A 21791-nucleotide genomic window follows, 5' to 3' on the forward strand; every position below is an offset into this window, starting at 1 on the left:
CCACTTGTGTGGTCAAATCATGATGGATAACATGCTAATGCTTGTTCAGTCTTTCCTTGGACATCATTATTTTTAATGCCTGAGTTAGGGATAAATAAAATATGAGTAAAAAACTCAGTTGATTGTTAAAAAATGTGTATTTCTTCAAGTAAAAATTAAATTATCGTGTTTTTGAAGCCATTTTTACTGCAAACCCTTACTGACAATAGGAAAAGGATTGTTTTAAATGTAATCTTTGAATATTTTTATGTATGAAATTGTAGTCTGAGAAACAAAACTATTTAACGGGAAAAATTTCATACATGCAATTGCTAATCAAATCTCTCTTCAACAGCAAAGCATTTTTCAAATCCAGTGAAATTTTCTAATCGACTGCCTAGTGCTAGCGCCCACACACAGAGCCCTTGCCATGCCAACTCTTATAGCTACGGTCAATGTAGTGAAGACACCCACATAGCAGCAGCTGCTGCTATCCTGAACCTTTCCACCCGCTGCAGGGAAGCAGCAGAGATCCTCTCCAACAAACCACAGAGTCTGTCTGCCAAGGTAGGGTAGTCCAAGAACCTGGAGGGTGTGCTAGCTACTGAACTGTGTGAATAAACTGTCTTTCATGTTAGTGACTGCATTAAATCCCCCAAAAGGAGGCTTCTGTTTGCATGCTCTTTTGAAGAGAGACAGAGAATAAATCAGTGATGCAGTGACCAGTTCTGATAAAACTAAATAAATAGCAGGAATTATGTTGTTAATTCTTTTCATAATTGAGCCCTAATTACAAGGGGGGAGTTTTCTGGGAGGAAAAAAGAAAAAGGTTATTTGAAATCCAGCAACAATCTGTGGTGGATAATGCGTTAGATATGTTTTAAGATGAAATTTTTCTCCCTCTGAAACCTACCATTAGCGATCATTTTGGAGACTGATTTAAAAAAAATATAAAAATCATATGATTAATCAGAGCGATATTTTGCTAGCAATGGAACAGCACTACACCTATGGAGTCTGTTGTGTTTGGAGCTCCTAGCAGTTTGGCAAGGCAGAGAGGGGGGAATAACAACTGACTTTGGTAAAATTCCCCTTTCTGCTGGCAAGAGTGGAGAATCAGGCCCACTGCGCTTGGAGATAGATAATTTGGGCAAGTCTGTCATAATGGAAAGCTGCCTAATTTTGTAGATGTTTGTGTGGCTTTTGTGTTTTGATTTCTGCTCTGCGTTTCCTCACAGATCTTTATGATATACAAGTGGTACTGTGTGAACTAGGAGCCTTATTTTCTGTGCCATTACCTAATATTATAATGCTGATGAAAATAGACAAGATTTTCTTCTGATGACAGTGGTGTGGGAGCACTGTTGTTTATTATTTGTATTAAAGTCACACATGTTCCATTGCGAAGAAACTTTTGAAAGCTCCATGTAGATGAGAGGGTGAAATCACAAGATCTTGAGGAGAAATCATTTGGAAGTAAAAAGAGGTACATTTGTCAAAATACAGCGTAGCAGATTCACTTCTGCTGTGGGCTCTCAGTACTGATGTGTGCTCTAAAAGAGAGATGGCTTGTTTCTCTACAAGTCAGTGTCACTCTACCTTATTTGTTTTAGCACCAGGTTCAGTCTGGCTAGAGGTGTCTTCCAGAGCTGTTGATCTACAATTAGGTTGAGTGTTCATTCACCATTGCTAAGAGGTTAGTTGTTATTTTTTGAGTGGAACCGTTCATTTTACCACCTGCATAACACCTTGTTAGGTATTCTGAGTCTTGTGCCTTTGCAGGGTGGTATCCCCTGCTTTGCTGCTTTTGATTTCTACTTGTGAAGTTTTGGACCTTGAAATCAATGTTGAGAGATGCCACAGGGTAGACTCTTTGGAATATGTCCACATGCATTTCCTGTAACTCAGACATTATCTGCCCCAAAGACTGCTCACAGAACATTTCACTATGACAGATCCATCCCTGATATCTGCTGTAAAACACTCCTTCCACCAGTCTTCAATAGAGACTTCTTCTAGTGGGGAAATGGAAACTGATGCCAATGGTTGGATTAAATTGCTGCAGCAGCCTTTGGCTGACCTCAGCAATAGACCTTTGTTGCCAGAGACGAGCAGTAAAGGGACCAGGCATAACCCAAAGATTTTCTCCTATGTACCTGCTTTACAGTTGCCAAATCACGGGGAAGGATTGAATGGAAGTGAACATAACAGTAACGATATGGAGGGACACTTGGGGCACATAGCTTACTCATTTTTCACAGCCAGGAATCCAGCCTAAAAGAAAATCACCTGCATACCTTGCTATCTGCCTGCCTCCACTTTTGCCAGACTTTCTGGAGGGCATATTGCTACAAAACATCTGACAGAAGAATCAGAATTAGCTTCTGGCCAAAACACAGACAAGTAAGCCCCAAACAGATTTAGTGTCCAAAACCACACAAAACCTATTTTTATTTGGTTTTGGATATTTATTACATTGATCATATAGGATTCAAACAAAAAAAATTGTGGGATTAGGTTGCCAGGCTCTCTTCAGTGAAGATGCTTTCTAATTTTAAAATACGAAGCAATAAAATAAGGCTACTTGTAAAGAGACTACTAACTATTTATCAGTGTTTCTGAATTGGCCAAAAATGTAAATGTTTATTTGCTAGAATACCTTACAAATTTTTAGATTTAAAAAAAATCTCTTTAAAGACTTTATTTGTGTTTGAACACAAATAATGCAGCACATTACTACAGAGTTAATTATTTCTTTCTTCTGCTCCACAGCACACACATTCACCAGGTTTGAAAATACCTGTGTGGAGTGGCTGTGTTCAGAGCCCCACAGTATTAGACCTCTCAGCCCTGCCCCTTGCCACATTCTTTTGTTCCTTTGTCTAAGAAAACCTAATTAGCATCGTCCATACTTTAGCAGATCAAAGCTCCTGACTTGTAAAGGTATTTGTTGTTCTTTGAGTGTCAGTCAGCCTCCCAGCAATCCAAGCCATAATACTTCGCAGATGGGAGGCTGAGTGGTGTTAGACCAAGGACATGTGAGACTGCAGAGGACTTCTTAGGCTTGCTGGAAATCCTTTGCAAGTTGCACAATTGTCAGAGATGTAAAAATATTGTGCTTCTAGTTTTTAAAAGCAGAACTTAAACTTCAAACGTTTCAAGCAAGTGGCATTTTCTTGTATTTGCTCAAAGTGTGCGTATGTTGTCTTGCTTAAACAAGTGGGGAAAACACCAAAACCCTTTTTAGCACAAGTGTGTTTCCAAAGTAATTTTTTTTTCTTTCTGTCTCTTAAATTTTATTTCTTGACCTCCAGAGTGTTGTCTCTCTCTTAGAAAGAGTTGGATGGTTTATGCTGAATGTTCACCACTGTCCTGTATAAATAGCTAACACTAAAATGATAAATAAATGTTTTTACAACACACTTCCAAATTTCAATAATTTAATGGATTTTCAAATATGTATCTCTCCTTCTCTACATATCAGTTCCAGAAGGAAACTCTAAGACAACAAAAGCAAAAGCAAAGGGTAGCAAGGATAGAGAAGTCAGATTTTATATTAACAGTATCATTGGTAAGCAAAACTTCCAAAGAGACCTAATGTGCAAGGGGATCTGACAAATATCCCAAGCTTAAAAATTATGGTTTAAAATTGAAGCAATTTAAAGCATAAATTTATTCTGAAATGAGCAGCAAAATGAATCCTAAAGCTTCATTAATTATCTATCAGTTGCATAAAAAATACTAAGACCACCAGATACCTTGATGATATTTTTTTCAAAAATAATGAATACCACGTAATGTTACATTGTCTGAGCCATTCAACCTCCACCTGGGGATGCAGCAAACTGTTCCCCTGACTATAATCCTGATCAGCCAATTCTCATACAGTCAGTACCCCAAACCAGTCTCCTGGTTGCTTTTGATTTGTAGTTTATGTAGGTTCCTTCAGGTCCCCTTGAAGTCAACAGAAGGGCTCCCCTAGAAGGCTTAGCCTGCAGCTTCTAGCATGTGCAAGAGTCTACATCATCAGAACTCCCAGGGATCTCCCCTGTTTACAACCCTTACCACACACGTCTCACAGAGGTAGCTGCAAGCAGTACAGCTTATCTGTATCCTCATCACTACTGCTTGCCAAATATTTTGTTGACTGTTTTGGTGTTTTTCCCACCTGTTTAGACAAAATGGCATATGCACACTATGCCTTGAAAGAAAACAAAAAAATGACACTTGCTAAAAACGTTTAAAGTTCAAAGTCTGTTTCTGAACAAAATTATGTCATCTCTCAACTCTTGGATATTGATGATGGTGATAATTCCATCAATTATTTAAAAAATGTAGTTAGTACTCAGCATGTTTGTCAGGCAGTACTTTACTCCAAATACCTTAAAACCTAAATACAGGATGAAAAATCATTCAAGGTACCACCCTGTAATGGTGCTGTGCATATTGCTCTCTGAGTACCTTCTTGGCTAGCTTTTTTTAATTTGTGAACTGCCTTGGGCTGAAATTGAGACTCCATTCCTGTCTCAGATGTTGCTGGGCTGTTACAAGTTTTCTTGTTTCGACTCAAATTAGTGTTTTAATTTGCTGCAGAAGGACTAAATTGCTTAAATTAAAGTGTGAAGAGCTGAGGACCAGGCGGACATGTTTTTGTTGGCTGGGAATAGAAAAGATTGTACTCTTTTGGATGGACTTGCATTAAGAATAGTATTCACTATATACTATTCACTATTCACTATATTCACAGTATACACATGGCAAGATACAAGTCTCAAAGTTACTCCCAATACCAGAACTTAAGAGCTTTTTTGAGCTTTCCAAACCAGACTGAACTGCTGGGGGGAATGCAAAATCATTGATCGTGTTGTTTCTTTGGACTTACTTAGTATTAAATTGTATGGCTGATGCCAACCAAAGAATACATACAATCCCTTAAATTCATGATACAATCTCCCTAATGTCACAGGTTTGAAATAAGATCCATGCAGACACAATAATTTACTCTTTCTGATCCAGCTATGAGATAAAGCTTAACTTGTAATCATTACTGGAGACACACTGGAGAATATTAAATGTTGTGAGCGATCAGAGGGACCAAAAGCATATGGAAAAATTCAGGAGAAATTTAGCACAAAACCCCACAATCCTTTATTGTCCTAGCTGTTGTAGTACATTCCTAAGGACAAGACTTAATGAAATACTAGAAAATATTCTGTAATATTTATTCCATGAAATAAAGGAGGCTAAGAAAGATTGACTTTAAAGTACAAAGCACTTGTAGTGGATAGAGACCGTGTATCGTCTTACACTCACTGATTTTTCTTCATTGCTTCAGTGGATATTTTCCTGGCTTACGCCAGTGTAAATGTAAATGTAAATAAGAACAAAATTAGGGTCCAAAGATTTACACAGTTGCAAACTAATATTAGTTAGGAAATAATAAGACACACTTGCATCTTTGTTTTGTTTATATTTTTAAGGAAGAGTCAGAACAGTTTACATTGTTTTGGTAGCTATATTTTAAATATGTCATGATAAATGGATAAATATAGGCCTGTTCACACATGCACAAGAGTCAACAGTAATAAGATCTTGCCTCCACTGAGAACACAGCCTTTACAAACCTGAGCTAAGCATAGCGAGTGCCATTTTCTGTCAGTATGTCGTAGCACTGCTCTAGCATTTTTTCCATTTGTCATTTTTGTCTTTTTAGTTCCATTTTAAAATTAATATAAAAATAAATGTGGTAAAACAAGCAAAGGAGACATACTGAGAGGAGGGTAGGATGAGAGTAGGAATACAAACTGGAGCAGTAACTCTGACTTCCTTCTTTTTGCTCTGCCATTTGGAGTTTGCTATGAAGGCAGCAAAGCAATAGCTCTTTTATATCATTCTGAATAAAAAGCCATGCTGTAAACGTGTGATCCATCCTGCAATGGGCAAAGGGGGATATTTTTCCCATGACTTTATTTAATTGTTGTGTGCATCTGTGAGCTCACTCAAACCCCATCTGCACACTACTTCACAAACACACAACCCAGCTTTCTCTGATTAGAATTAGGTACGTGTTGGACAACCCAACTTCTACATGAATTTCAGGCAAGTGTTGAGAAAGCTTTAAATATCCATGTTAGGAAATGTTCTGCTTATCAGCCAGAGCTCCTTGTGGAGGCTAATGGTATCTTTTTCTCAGAGACAATGATTTTCTGATATTGTTCTGTGATAAGTTGCATTGAGGAAGGGACCTTGATTGGTTTTTGTCCTTTTTTGTTGTTGCTGTTGCCTTCCGAGTAGTTGATATTTTGTCAGTGACAGAGAATCTGCACTATTTATTGGTTTTGCACTATAAAACTACCACAGCCCAGTCACATGGCTTCCTTTCCTAAGCCATCTGTCACAGAGGTCTGGAATTTTATGTGAATGTTGGTTGTGCAGACTTAACCCAAGTTTTTTTATTATGAAAAATGTCAGCAACTACAATATTTAGCATTTTACTTTACATTGGTCATTAAACTTGATTACTGTAGCTCTGTTTCATTGCTATAGTTACATGTCAGCTATGAAGCCAAAAAACACTAGGGTGATCATGGCAGAGCTATATTGTCAGATCCTGGAGTGTGCGCTTGGCACTGATATAGTTAATATCTTGGATTTTTGTAACTAAGGTTTATTAATGCTGGTATAAAAATGTATTTGATATTATACAGATGGCATAAGATGTTGTGGTTAGTAAGTTATTATCCAGGATAAGCTGCACTGTCAAATTCAGGGCTTAAAACTATCACAGGAGATTAAACTATTTACTAAAAAGGGGTAGAAAGATATAACCAAAGCGTCTTAGTATGAACATATTAGAAGTGTATTTACTTCCCATAAATATAATAAAACATCTCTCTTTTTAAGCTGTGTGATTGAAAATGGGAACTTTGTTATGCAGGAGAAGCAAACATAAGAGATGCCTGAGTTTCTGAACCAGGGGCAAGCAGATGGCTTGGTAGCGCTTCGGTCTAGGTGGGCATCTGTGTTGGGCTCCTGGATACAAAATGGAGTCAGGCTGTCTGAGTGAGGAGAAGTTGTTGGGCCCTAAACTGTTATCTTCTACCAGAAATTTCCTTCTGATTAAAACGATTTATCTTTAAATGAGTCCTCACTGGTAGTGATAAAAGATAGGGCTGCATGAAGAAAGCTTACACCCGTAGTCCAACTACAGTGGCCATGTCACACTTTCAGCACAGGGGGAGAATTCCCTGTTTCACCGCAACTGTTTTTAAGATCCTTGAGCAAGGATAAGTTTTACTGTCCTATCTTTAACCACTAAATGGTTAACTAATCATTAAACCCCAGCAATATTTATTGGGAAGAAAGAGAAAGAGACTCTTTCTGCCAGTGTCTTCCTGAGGAAGAGGTCTAAGAAAGATGGAAAAACTTACCCCCTGGACATACCTGTCTCTTTTCTGTTTGCAACACAACTTCTAGGTGATTCACTTACACTATTAGTTTACTTTTAAATTTCTTAAGGTAGGAAATCTTGTTTATATAACTGCCTCCTACAGTTATACAGCACCTACCATATCTAGCCCCAAATTCCCAAGTGCTATCTGAGCTTTGTGGTGATACAAATGAAAAATAGCAGTGATGGCAATAAGAGGAAGGCAAAGAGCAGTGTTAATTAAAGTATTCTATGTGTAGATGTAGGACACTGCTATTTATCTCCATGGTCTTTAAATGTTTTCCACCTTATTCAGGGCAACACACTGAACTAGACTACCGAGTACTCCTCTAGAAGCCACCTTTTATCTCTTCCCCTACTTAACTTCAGTAATTGTTGGCAACAGCAAGGACTAGTCTTGTATTCATCTCTATATAAAAAAAATCTGTCAATATACAGCATAACATATTGAGCATGAAGGGAAATTTTTTGTTGCTTCCATTAGTAAGCCGCACTTTCAGCAGCTTTTTATCATTCCAAGAGGAGATTGTCATCTTTTTCTGGGATCAGGCAGGGTGAGGCAGGATAGTGAGGTTTCCTTTTCTTGTTCTTGTACAGCCAAGCATCACTTGCCCCTTGTTGTGAGCAGAAGCTGCTCTGAAAGCTGATATAAGAGCTTCTGACAGACTGGAAAGAGAAGTTGTGTCTCTCCCCAAACTGCACACACCTCTGCAATTAGAGGCTGCTCTTTGCTGTACTTTCCAGGTAGCAAAGGCTTTGTTAACTCATGCAGATAGTCTCCATCAGGGAGAACCTCCTCAAGACCCTCCTGTACCTCTCACTCAAGTGGTCTCAGTACATACCTGTGCCTTAGTGGCCTAGTCAAATTATGATTAAGGCAATATGTTATCTAAAGTGATGTAGAAAACCCTAGTGAAAATTTCTCCTATTGTGTTACTTTTAGACATATTTCTTCCCCCCTCCTTTTCCCCCCATGATGCAGATGTTGTAATGTTTCCAGGGTGTGGGGGAAGGGAGGATATATAATAGTAATGCTGTTGATGACCTAAACAATGCATTAATGCTTTTAACTGTGAATTGGGGTCATAGTTCTCTGTAAGAGTGAAAAGATCAAGAAGATTTAAAGCTAAACTTTTTTTAAATAAAACTAGATTTAGGGTGTATAGGTTATGGTTTAAGGCATCTTATTTAAATTCTACTTACTGTGTTTAAGCTGAGATGCAGGACACCATTACTGAAGCTACCCTTAAGTCTGCCTAAGAGTTGGACATTAACTGACATAAATCGAAAAGCTGGGTTTAGATTCAGATAAATTTAAATAAAAGCGTGCATTTATATTTATCCTTTAAAAGCAACACATGGTTATTTTACAGCCTTACCATGTCCATATCTAAACATGTCTCTATTTCCTGTTGCATGTCAGGGAGCTGAGATAGAAGTGGATGAAAATGGCACTCTGGATTTGAGCATGAAAAAGAATCGCAGCCAAGACAAAGTTATGCCTCTCACTTCTTCCAGCACAGCACTTCCCACTCCTTCCTCTTCTCCTTTCAAAGCAAGCAGCATCCTGGTAAATGCAGCCTTCTACCAGGCTCTTTGTGAACAGGAAGGCTGGGATACACCAATCAACTACAGCAAGACCCATGGCAGGAAAGAAGAAGAAAAAGAGGTATTTTTTTAGTTTCTGAATGACTTTTTCCCTTGAATGAGGGACCATATGATGGTCTTAGGGACCATCTAGTGCATTTAAAGGGAATCAATTTCCACAGGTAGAGGCTTGTGAACACTGAGCTGGTTTAGTCGTCTCTTGGATATGGCACAAAAAATCATTACTCACTTTGAAAAATCTTTCTCTCAGAGCCTGCTTGTTAATGTCTATAAGTCTCTAAGATAAGGGAATCAAAAGTATCCATCATTAGAGATTGCTTTTTAAATTTTGTTTCCAATGGCTCAGTCCTGTAGCACATACACCCAAATGGACTAGGGATCACTGGGTAAAAAAGAAAAACAAACCAAAAATAACCCCAACAAACAAAATCAAACCAAGGCAGTTCTTTCATGCTGAAACAAAAAGCAGTTTTTCCACACCAACTCTTCATAATTCCAGATAACTCATAATCTAAGCATTTAAAACACGTGCTTAGAACCTTGCCTGCAATATTCTTTCAGTGGAAAACTTTTTATTTACATTTAACATACTTCAAGAAATCTCTTCTAGTAAGCTTTAGATCTCCACTTGAAACTTCTATGACTAATCTTCTAGAGTGCCACTTCCAATTCGATAACTGTCTTGATTTTGGTTTTGTTTCTGTTTTGCTCTTACATATCTGTTTACCCTTTGTTGACAACAAAGCAGCATAATCTACATCAGTCTTTCCTTTGTATTTCTCTATCCTGCTAGCAAGTTTGGATTTATTAATTTCTCTTGAGCTTGACTGTCAGAATATGGACTGCTTGCATTTTTGTTAAATCAGGAAGGGACCACCAGATCTTTAAAAACCTAATAAGACAAAATCCTGGTAATTAACGTGGACAAGCCTACGTTATAGCTTTCTGAAACAGACTAAAAGATGTCCAGTTAGGAGGTTTTATACAGCCTCAAATACTTTACTCCCCATTTGGTTTTATATACAAAAGAATAGCATTTGAACATTATATTTATTATGAAATTACCTTTTGTTGAAATATCAAAACTGACACTAGCTTTTAGTATTTAGGACTGAGATTAGGGGATCCAGGCCTTAATTCCAAAACCACCCGAAATTAGAAGATAATTCAGTCGTTTGAAGAAAAAAGTCAATCAGCACTGGGTAGTCTGTTACAATGTGACTGCTGAAAAAACTTACACTTCTTGAAGGCTAGGTTGTCTTGAAGAGCCCTTTGCAGTCCCTTCTTTGGGGCTAATGATGGTTCTTAGCTCACCAATGAGAGCACAATCCCTATATCAGGGTTTTGGAATGGGTTGGACATGAGGTAGGAGGCTGGGGACTCAGGCTCTTCCCCATTCATGCTGGTAAAGGAGCAAGCTTTAAAGGACTGACTGCCTTGCTGCAGGGGATCAATAGGTGTCACAGACTTGGCAGGGGGCCTGTCATGACACTCTTTCTCCCTGCTGCCACCACAGCTCAGCAGAAGAGCCAAGGCAGGAGCACCTCCACATGCCCCCCACCCATGCCTGGCTTTTGGAAGGTTGTGATGGGTGTCTGGCTGTTTTCCTGCCCAGCACAGGGAGCTGGAGGCAACTAAACAACATGATAAGACATAATGGCCTGATGCACTCAGGCTCTGCTGCCCCTTGCACTCAGTGCTTTGACACTGTATAGTTTGTCCCTAATTGAAGATCTGGCCCCAGATCTCTGCTGTGAGCTTTTGCCATCCCAGGGAGCCTTGATATGTCCAGTGATGTCAGGGCCAGAGGCTCTGTTTTCAAAATCAAGACTGGCAGTTATCCTCATGCAAAGAAAATGACTGATGATATCTATTTCTAATTCATTGTTATCTGGTTCATATGCACAACAGTTGCTTAATTTTGGTGGTAATTTCCAGAAAATATTGTCTCTCTCCTTCTCAGCAAAATAGCCTGTCCAGATGCCCCCTTAAAAAAAAAAATCTGAATTTGGAAAAAGCTCAAAATCTCTCCAAAAGGAAAGCGCCGAGAAATAACTAGAGCTGTCAGTTAGTTCAACTGTCAGTTCTCCAAAGATTTCAGGGCTTAAAAATGTTAAAAGTGCCAGATGCTATTATCTGTTATTCATGTTACCATTATGTTCTGGTCTTTGCTGAAATCAATATAAACTTCCATCTGTACATTAATGGAGTATCATTGCTTGCTTTCTTTGGTGTGCATGCACGGATATACACATGCTCTTTGCAGGAAATAGTGGTGTTTGGACTAATGGGTCTGGTTCTGATTTTTCTTTAGTCTAGAATTTGTCAGATTTTTGATAGCATTTAACTATAAATCCATTCAAATAGGAAAAGAAAAAATTATATATACAGTTGGACTTGACTAGCTGTGACAACCATCACCTAATACACCAGAAAGTGGAAGACGCTAAAGGTGTTTTCCCAAAGGATTATCTAAGCTAAGTAGCTGGAGAAGCACATAAACCAAGACATGATGCTCTACTCTCAGTCTTAAGTGCAGAGGATCAAGAAATATTTGATCTTTTTTTCTGATCTTCTGTGTTTCAGAGATGCAATCCCTTTTGGGCCACATTTAATGATGTAAGGTCCTAGAAAGGCAGAATTTTGGCATTTTTTGCCTACATTTCCTTTGCACTGTGCTACTTTTGCAGCTTCTACACATCTGAAGATTTCATGCTGTTGAGTGATATCAAGTGGTCCCCAAGATGCTAAGACTGTGCTGAAGAAGTCACCTGTTTAAATGTCTATATACTTCCTTCATTCTGGGAAATGAAAAAAAAAACTGTATTCACACTTTGTTCCTTATTAGATTTTTTATTTTTCAAAAGGGGAGTTACCATAAAACTATTGATGCTTATGTATGTATGTATGTATGTATGTATGTGTGTGCGTAAAGCTATCCATTCAAAAAAACTACAAATCTTAATAACTCAATTCAGGAAATTTACTATTAAGATTTGAAAAAGAAATCAGTATAGAAAATGAAAATACTTCAATTCTAAACCCTCTAGTGTCACTGGTGGCTGTAGTACTCATGTTAGTTTTCATTGTGAAATCTTATTTTTGTTAAATGACTCAGTGAAACATCATGAAATGAAGCTGTGAACTGCAATACTGTAGCATTTTGTCAAGCCTTGATATACATAATTCTCCACTAGTCTAGTCTGTGCAACGGGTATCAAACAGTGACATGATGAAAAACTCAAACAAACGCAAGTTCCTGGTCCATCACCAGCAAAAGATCAAGAGATATCTTTCGTGTGAGATAAAGAACACAAGTTACATATATGAAAATATTAATATATCCTGCAGCCCAAACAGTGGTGGCTACTCTGGTGTGCTGCATGTGCCTTCTGAGGTCCATCACACAGCTCAGGATCGCAGTGGAGTGTCAGAGGGGTCTTTTCATCACAACCTACTCCAGACTTCTCTCAGTTCTACATCTGAGTAGCAGAAGAGGCTGTTGTGGGCCCCAGTTTTGATACGCAGTTAGGATCCAGCCAAGGCATGCATTGAATTTTTAGAAACACAGCATTGGTCCTCAGTTCAGTGATACAGATATAGCCTGTCAGTTAATTGTTAGACAGGAAACCGATAAGGTGGCCTTCTTCAACCTCCATTAAATTAATAGGAAACCATTTTACCTGTGTTTTTTGGAGTTATTTTGACATCTGATCCCTTCCAGCTGGCAACAGAGGGTTACCATTTTGTTTTTTCTTTGGGGAGCTTTTGATTTTACAGTAACTTATACTGGTGATGATCCCTGCTTGCAATTATGTGTTTGTAAGAAAGGTAGGTCAGAACTTGTGGACAGCAGTAGTCAGGAGTTCAAATCCACATTCTGTGGCTTGCAGGGGCAAAACCACCACCATACGTCACGGAAACCAAGATTTAACTCAACTTTGGAAAAGTGTCTTTGACGTTTCTTGAATCTTGAACAAAGCTGACATCCATTTTTCCAGTTTTGTATTTTAGCATTTTAGTTTCCATGTTTAGAGGACTTTCAACCATTTATTATTTCTGTACTAACATTTTGTCAAGACCTTTCATAGTTTTTTTCTCTAATGCTCCTTATATGAAGTTTTCCTTTAGAAATAAAATTCTAAAAGCCTGAGACATATGAGGGGTTTTATATTTATCTAAAATAATTACTAGATAATTACTGTGAAAGCTGAACATATCTATTTTTACTTTCTATATTTGTAGCAGATTAGATTATTCCCAAACAAACTAACCCCACACATGTGGTTGCAAAAATCAGTAGTAATCGATGTAGCAATAATATGGCATTGTTTCTATATGTATGGATAGTGTGAGTTTCAGTAGACTGTAGGTAGCCAATAGCAGAAAGCAGAAGGAAGTCATATTGAGGATCCAGCCTCCAAACAGGCAAAGATGAGCTGCCAGAATTGAGGACCATATGGAAGCTTTATCAGAAGAAACACCCCTGCAGAGCTTACAAGTCCCATTAGGCAGTATCTCCATTTTCAGTCCAGATTCTATTCAGCCCTCCACTCTGTGTTAACAGCTCTGCAGACATCCCTGTCCCTCTGTCCTGGCACATTTGTCAGCTGCACAATCCCAGAGCATCAGCCCCATGAGTTTAGCAGGAGCTGGGACCTTCTCCTTTCAACCACAGGCAGCAGTTTCTGCTCCCACAGATGGTAATCTCTGGGCAATACCTATCTGGGTATTGGAATGGAATCACAAAACCAGCATGAAGTCCCAGAAGGGATTAATAGAGGTTTGATAATTGATGCTATAGGATTTAGAGAACTCTTGAATGATAAAATAGCCACACAGCATCCCTCCAGAAAGGAAATACTTATCTTTCATAAGAATAATGATAATTGAAGGCGTTAAGTCTCAAAACAGTATAAACCAAGCTATTTTGAAGTGATCAAAGAGATTTTTCAGAAAATAAAAATGTAATTTCCTTTCAGGACTCCAAATTCCCAAAATGCCTTCCCAAGGGAGTGAACGCTCATGGTTCATACCATTCACCAAACAGCAGCAGTGATAATTTTGATATACAACTAGTAGAAATCAAGAACTACCCTTAGCAGCCTCCTACTAAGAAAACTTCAAAGTGGTTTTGTTCTCATGATTTTTATTTTAACAAGAATCTGCTCTCTGAATAAGATAACAAGCCATTCCGTTCTACGGATCTAAAAAGCTTTGCATTTACATATGCTTACGTAAAACAGTAATTTCTTTAAAATTTATGGTTGCAGTTTTATAATTCACAGTACAACGGTCCTCATATCAACTGTATACAAAACTCAGTGATGTTCTTACACAGAAAAAAACAAGAACATACTTGCCAAAGTCTTGTTTGCCTCTATATATTCAACAACCGGTTTTATTTTCTCTATGTACTTCTCTTTAGCCTTTATCACCATTTTATAAATTGAAACTCAATTTTCCCTTTGTACAGCTTAAACCAGCATTTGCCTTCAGAAATCCTTTCACAACATTTTTAGAAGTCAACCTATTAGAACCTGAAACTATGATGTGCTAAGCTTTCTTAATTTGTCTCCATCATTTCTTTTTAATTTCTCTTTATTTTTTTTTAAGTTTTACAAGAGGTTTTCTTCTTGCCATGGCAAATTATTTCTTGAACGCATGGGACGACTTGAAGAGAGTAACCTTTTGTCACATTCTCATCTAATATTTCAGAAAGATCCAGTGAACTCTCCAGAAAATATGGAGGAAAAGAAGTATCCAGGAGACGTCTCCATACCAAGTCCTAAACCCAAGCTCCATTCAAGAGATCTCAAAAAGGAACTCATAACGTGAGTCACAAAAAGTGCCACATTTTCCTTTGCCTTGGTAAAGACTGACTACATGGTTGTTCTGACTTCTGGTTTGGAGTAGATTTGTAGGAGCTGAGCAGGGAGACTTGCACAGTTCCCTGCAGGTACTTAGTTCCACATTTTGGGTGTGCAACTGGATAGAAGTGAGATTTGGAGCTGAGGCAAGCCAGGGTACGCCTGGATGTCTGGACAGATTCATGACTGACATTATACTGAGTGCCACTAATTCTTCAGATAGATAGGTAACAAGTGGGTTCCTTCTACAAAATACACAGTTTCATAGCATGTTACAGATTGACTCTGTTTCTGCTGATATAATTCAATAAACTTTAATTGAACAATTATCACTACAGATCCGTTGGTGAGAGCTTGCATCGAAGTGGTCAGGATTCCTCAGACAGGAAACATGTAGAGTTCATAAAAAGACAAAATACAAGATAGAAACTGTCCCAGGTTTTTTTCTAACATGTAGGAAATCTATGTTTATGTCCTTCATCTGTTACCTTCAGAGAAGAGTTAGTTATTCTGTCCTGCCGAAAATCCAGTGGATGACCAAATTCACACTCCAGGAGAATAGGTTAATACTCTGTTTTCCCAAGTACTGAGATGCATTTGTTCTGTCTTAATTACCAAAATTTTCCTATCTAAAACTGAAAATAAATTCTATCAAATCTTTCTGATGCAACATCTTGTTTCAGTTTAAATTGTTCACTAAAATTGTTCCAAGCTAAATTGTTCATAAAATTGACCCTAACACTGGCCACTTTTTAAAATCTCATCTAGGCTCTTCAGAAAATCCCTTTGGGTTCATGTCAACATCATTTTGATATCAACGCAGAGTTTTCACTGTACTAGTCAACTAGGACTCAACAACCATTTTTAGTACGTTTTGTCCCAAACTAGAATAGGTCTCTTCAGAAAAGTGAGGTCTGCATCACTTAGTAATGATAGTCTATAACATATCACTACAGGCTCACCCGTAAATAAACAAGTCACATTCCAGCAACTTGTGTCCTGCTCTCCAGACTCAGTGGCACTGAAACAGTTAGATCTGACTATGTCTCTAGAATTTACATTTCCCTGGGGCAAGCTGCTGTGAAGAGTGATTCTTTCACCTCATGTCATGCAGTCTGCATGTTGTCTACTCACCACATTATATCTGCAGTTGTAGTTCATGACCTAAATTGCTACAGGTCAGGTTTGTTTTGCCTCTTCTTCTAAAACAAATGCATACAAAAATCACTGAGAGTTTATTTGCTGGAGACTAATGGCTTTTCTTTTGGAATATTTATTCCTTTGTGATATTGACCTGTTTTGAGATGTCTGTAAAATACTTTTCTACTCTCCTCAATAATAACATACTAGGGCATTGATCAGCTTACAGTGGTTTTACTATATTATTTTCAAACAGTGAGTAGAAATAGGTATTGAAAATGTAGTTGTGAAGAAAATTAAACAAGAAGTAATTTTAATTTATCAGAAGAATCCATAGGTAATATAGGGATCAGACTGTGTTTCTATGACCCCATTGAGCTCAGAAATTGTACAGAACAATTCAGTACAGCTGGCTCCATCATGAGGAAGTTTTTAAAATGACATAAACACTTGCAGAGAAAAATTTTCTAACGTGGTTAGCTCAGTTGCAGTGAACTGTTGTTCGATACCTCCTTCTAGCATTGCTTTCTATTTTTACATGTTAATTCTGTTGCCCATAACTGCATTGCTCAGGTTGAAATGGGCTGTGAAAATGAGGATGATGTCTTCCTAAGGCTTTTTTACAGATTTGAAAAACCTCCTAACATTCTGCCACTCAGAGAAAATAGCCAGGTGAGCTTCTCAGGCACCCCTTGTTCATTAGCATGGAGAACTAGCTAACATTTTTTGTACAGCACCTGCTTGCCCTTTTTATCCATATGCCCAGTGAAATAAAACCATTCTTTATAAGCATTAGTGTTAGGAGGTTTTAAAGTACTGTGCAAAGGTATATTTATTTCACCTCACCCTCCATGTACAAGTTGCGTTTCTTGATATCTTTGCCCTTTTGCAGAGAACTGTATTCCAATTTGATAAATGAATTCAGTGTTATGACTGAAGAAGGGCTGAGGAAAAACAGAAGCTCTAACATCTTCTCCAGGTCAAGCATACCTCCAACTCTTGGCATCTGTTCTGCTAAATGTACATCACTGTCCTGGTTCCAGCCAGGACAGGGTTAATTTTGGCAGTAGCCAGGAGAAGGCATGGTTAGGATCTGGAGGTTATTCTATACCACCTCACATCATTGCCAGGGGCAGGGGAAAGGAAGACACTCCTGAGGAGAAAGGATTCCTTCTGGTAGAGCGTGGTGCAGGGAACGGGGGAATAATGCCAGTTCTGAGCAACCATGTGTGACTTGTTGGCCTATCTTGTACATTTTGTTATTAGTATTGTTGTTGTTACTGTTAATTTTCTTATCTCATTGCTGTTTTCAGTAAATTGTTCTTATCTCAACCTGTGCACCTTTTGTGCCTCCAGTTCTCCTCTCCAGCTCCCTGTAAGGGGAGGGGAAAGGGGTGGGGCTGGTGTATCAAGTGAGCAGCACATGGTTTGGAGAGTCTCAATGGGAGCACTGAATTGGGGAGTACCATTCCTAAACCACAACAACCACCTTTGTATCACTTCTCAGTTCAGCTCTGAAACATCTTGAAAAACTTATGTGCTCATTCTGAACTTCACCTGTGTCAGCTTGAGGTGCTTTCCATTCTGCAAGCAACCGTAACCAAATTTCTCACTTGTATCAGCAAATAAATATCGGATGTGTTTCTAAAGAGGGTCCCTTATTTTAGTCAGAAGTCAAGGAATTATTTTGAATATTACTGTCCTCTGGCCTGTGTTATACAGGAGATCAGATCAGAAACTTCAGCATTAACGTTATGAATTGCTGTCAAAATTTCTTAACAATAATGAACTTATCTTTTTAATAACCCACATTGTAACCAAAATATCTATCAAAGCACGATGGTTTAACACTGCATTGATAAAAAATAAGGTTTTGACTTGTTTGCATTGTGGAAATAGGAAAAATTCTTTTAATCTGTGCTTCAAATAATATTTAAAAAATAGAAGTGAAGTTTTGCTAGTTTTTTGCAGTGTCATGATAGTGTTGAAATGTGTAATGACGAATGTGATTGCCCTAAGGATCATTACATAATTCACTGCTGTGTATGGTGATATATGTGGTGTACTATACATACTCTAATTTCTCATTGCTTCTTCTTTGCATAGCTGTCCAACTCCAGGATGTGATGGTAGCGGTCATGTAACAGGAAACTACGCCTCACACCGCAGGTAAGAAACAACAGGAAGTCTAGAACAGGAAATAGAGCTGCTTTTGGCTAATGTATCTTTGAATGTTTTTATGCTAACCATGATAAGTATTCAGAAGTAATTTGCAGAAAATAATCCATACAGAAATGTGGCTGTTTTTCCTGATTTTGTTATGTTTGTGAACATTTGGACTCGAACCACTGATGCAGAGTTAAGCAGCATATGCTTATTAGTGTAGCTGCATTTCTTAGCTGAGACTTGCAGATAAGTCCTTTAGTAAAGTTTGCATTTCCCTAAGTGTACAAGCAGTCTCTACACAGATGCTGTTGCATGTGATTATAAATGAGGTTTATGCATCTCTCTCTATGAATGGCTTTGAAATTCATAGACCTACTATTATAACCTGAGGATGTTAAATATTTTCCTCAGAATAAATAGCCTACTGTCAACCTAGGGGTTGCAACAATAATTTCCTTCTTTTCCTTTGGGAGCAGCATGGAAGCATTTTCTGTCTTTACCAGCCACGTGGACCAGATCCTCTACCTGTCCTTCATGTACGAAACATAAAAGATGGACTCTGTGTACCATTGCCTCCTCATGCTAAGTTTTACAGGGGCTAAAAACCTTTGTCCCTAACTAGATAATTTTTTCCTGTTATTTAAGAACCACAGTCTTATATTGGGTGCTCCTCTTTTGCCAGGAGCATATATTAGAGAGTATCTTTTTACACATTATGTCATAGATTGTCTGGAGGTTGATGTTTTAGGAAAAAATAAATGTTTTGGTTTAGTAAAATATTACACATAGAATTTTCTTTTCAGTGTTTCTGGGTGCCCATTAGCTGACAAGACATTAAAATCCCTTATGGCTGCTAATTCTCAGGAGCTCAAGTAAGTATTGAAAATTGCACAAATGTTATTGTTTTTTACCTTCAATCATTATGTTCCCTATGTTATTTGAAATGCTCTGAGAGCAATGTCAAATATTTGTCTGAAATGTGAAGAGAATTGGTTTGAAAGCTTTTGAGTGAAATAAAGTTTACTTTTCTCCATTTGTTGTTCTTCATTCTTGTACCCCTTCATTTTCATGAATTAACCAGGACCTGGGGGAAAAAATTGTAAACACTAGGAGAGATGCAGCTCTCCCAGTACTTCTGAATCAGAGAGAAATAGAAGATATCTAACATGTAAGAGTGATCTGGCAAACAACTCAGCCTGATCCAGATAGAATAAATTGGAATTATTTAGTTAGAAATAAATCTATTTAGAATAAATCTAAAAATGAGACTAGAATTACTGCAAATAATTTTTTTATTATTCACTACCCTATACTATGAGTTTAATGTCACTGAAGCAGACATCAAGTCATATGATTTTGTGCTGGCATAATTCTCACCATGAAATGTCACTTACAAAAGGACTGTGCAGGCTCTGCTATATAGACAGATGTATAGGGACATATGAATATTTCAAAAATCTGTAGTCAAGAGAGGCACTGGCAACCAGTCATCTAGTTATGAATTGGCTTCGTCAATAAGGATGTGGGGAAAAGGAAAGGGTAATTAGAGTTCTTTCATAGCTTTCCCTCTGCAACTTGTAAATTGGACCCCATAATAGATGGCTTGGAAAAACTCATGAATGCATGAAAAAAAGGGAGAATCCCATGACTGTCCTTTCTGTCCTTTAGGTTCATCCCTAGTCCAGATATAACATAAATCTGATCATGGCACTATTATGCTTTTTAATGGTGTTAATAGCAGGAGTAACTACATTTAGATTTGACTCAGTGTTTATCTTCCCCAGATCGAATGTTAGTGGTCTTATTCCTTAGGCTGACTGCTTGAATTATAAATGAAATGCTGAACTGATGGTATCTATGGAATTGGATGTACAGGAGATGCAGCAAACTGGTAAAGAAAGGCCATTTATACAGAAAACTGTCCAAAGCAGTTCCCAAAGCCAGTAGGTAAACTGGCAGATTGACACAATGCTTCATTTTTTGACACGACTTATTCAAAAGGTATAAAATTGAGGTTCAATTTGTTTCCTAAGAGCAGAACAAGAAGCAAGGAACTGACTTGTGAAAATGCTGACAAATTTGAAGTAGTTTGCTGAGTCATGTATATTTGTCCCTGCTTTTGTTGGCTTTCTGCCATACAGAGACACTCACACAAATATTTTGAATAGTTGCTCCTCATGCACCACCACCCCCCCTCCATTCATGTGTGAATAAGTAAATTTGCATACCAATATGGTTATTTTTCCACTAAAGCTTCTAGAGTTTTGGTCATGCCATAAGGAAAGAGGAGCAACAGCATATGACTTAAATGACAAACTGCACACTGTACGCCATGTATAATAAGTGAGTTGTGAAAGACAAAGTCAAAGTTCATGGACATTTCACAGACAGAAATATGTTGCATAACGCACTTAGCATTTAATTTCAATTAACTAGAAAAAGAGCAAAAATCAAAATCTGTTCACAGACAATTCGCAAAAGGAAAAAGTGCTAAATAAAATTATTTTCCACAAATGTACCACCTTATTTTAGCTTCTTGGAAACATAGTTCAGGTGAAATTTTGAACAAAACTCTGCTTTTGGCTAAAAGAAATCTTATGCCAAAACCTGCAGTCATGCTTGCACTGTATAGAACACTATAGTGATATCAATAGTTAATTTCAGTATTGCTATGTGAGCAGAGGGCATAAATGCTCATAGAATCAGGCCAGGAAAGTACCCTCATGTAGTTAAGCATGAATATGAAAAAGCTGTGTATTTTTTTCCAAATGTTATTCATGTTTAATTTGCCAGTATCAAGATATGATTTTGGCTTTAATTATGAATCTCTATGCCAGCAAAGATACAAGGCTTGCATGTGATCCACAGTTTGGAAATAAGGAAGATCTGCTCAGAAAGTGGGCCTTTGAGTCAGATTCAAGAAAATTTTATCTGAGGATTCTTGCTGCTTAGAGTAATCTGAGGTGGTCAATTTAAAACATACTGACCTTGATGATGACTCAGATTTTAAAGCTATAAGGGATAATCGTGGCTGACATCCTATTTCACCAAAGGCTAATCAAGCCTTAAAGAATCTTAAATGTGTACTTTAGAGAGATATTTACAAAGTTCAGAAACTTTGAGAAATAGGTGGTCAGTCCTATCCTTAGACAAGTTTTTACAGTGGTTAAATGTCAATTTTTAGGAGACATTCTAGCAGTTCTTCTAGAAAGGTTTCGCAGAAAACATTGATATTGATACATATTCCATAGGCAGCATGATGTATTTCAGTTAATGGTTTTCTCAGCTGATCTCAATGGGTTTGCCTTAACTACAGTTCATACCCTGTGAGTTTTTGAGGGATCGAAAGAACCAGACATGCTCCTAGATCTGCAGCACAGTATTTAAATTTTACATGCAGTTGTAGTTCATCTTCCTAAAGATAAAACAGACCTCTGGGAGAAGGGGACAAAATAGCAGGCACTCAATGCCTATTTGCAATATGAATATGAAATCACTGAGAGATTTATTTCTGAAGAACAAATTTGGAAGAATTGTAAAAGAATTTGTAACCTACACCCACTTGAGAGTTGACATCT

The 21791-nt window shown here is 37.8% G+C and overlaps 1 protein-coding gene across 7 annotated transcripts in view; it reads left to right on the forward strand.

The window, feature by feature from the left end:
• The window catches only part of ST18 (ST18 C2H2C-type zinc finger transcription factor), a 232199-nt gene that overhangs the window by 197289 nt on the left and 13119 nt on the right, over positions 1-21791 (forward strand). For all 7 annotated transcript variants that reach the window (XM_039390422.1, XM_027728145.2, XM_027728148.2 and 4 more), the window contains 5 exons: positions 335-546; positions 8853-9098; positions 14756-14871; positions 18154-18216; positions 19017-19085. In XM_039390422.1, coding sequence (XP_039246356.1) covers positions 335-546; positions 8853-9098; positions 14756-14871; positions 18154-18216; positions 19017-19085 — 706 coding nt within the window. The remainder of the gene's footprint in view (positions 1-334; positions 547-8852; positions 9099-14755; positions 14872-18153; positions 18217-19016; positions 19086-21791) is intronic.

The sequence above is a fragment of the Pipra filicauda genome, unplaced genomic scaffold, assembly GCF_003945595.2.
Source record: "Pipra filicauda isolate LSUMZ 115617 unplaced genomic scaffold, ASM394559v2 scaffold81_size6448238_pilon, whole genome shotgun sequence".
Classification (NCBI taxonomy): Eukaryota; Metazoa; Chordata; class Aves; order Passeriformes; family Pipridae; genus Pipra; species Pipra filicauda.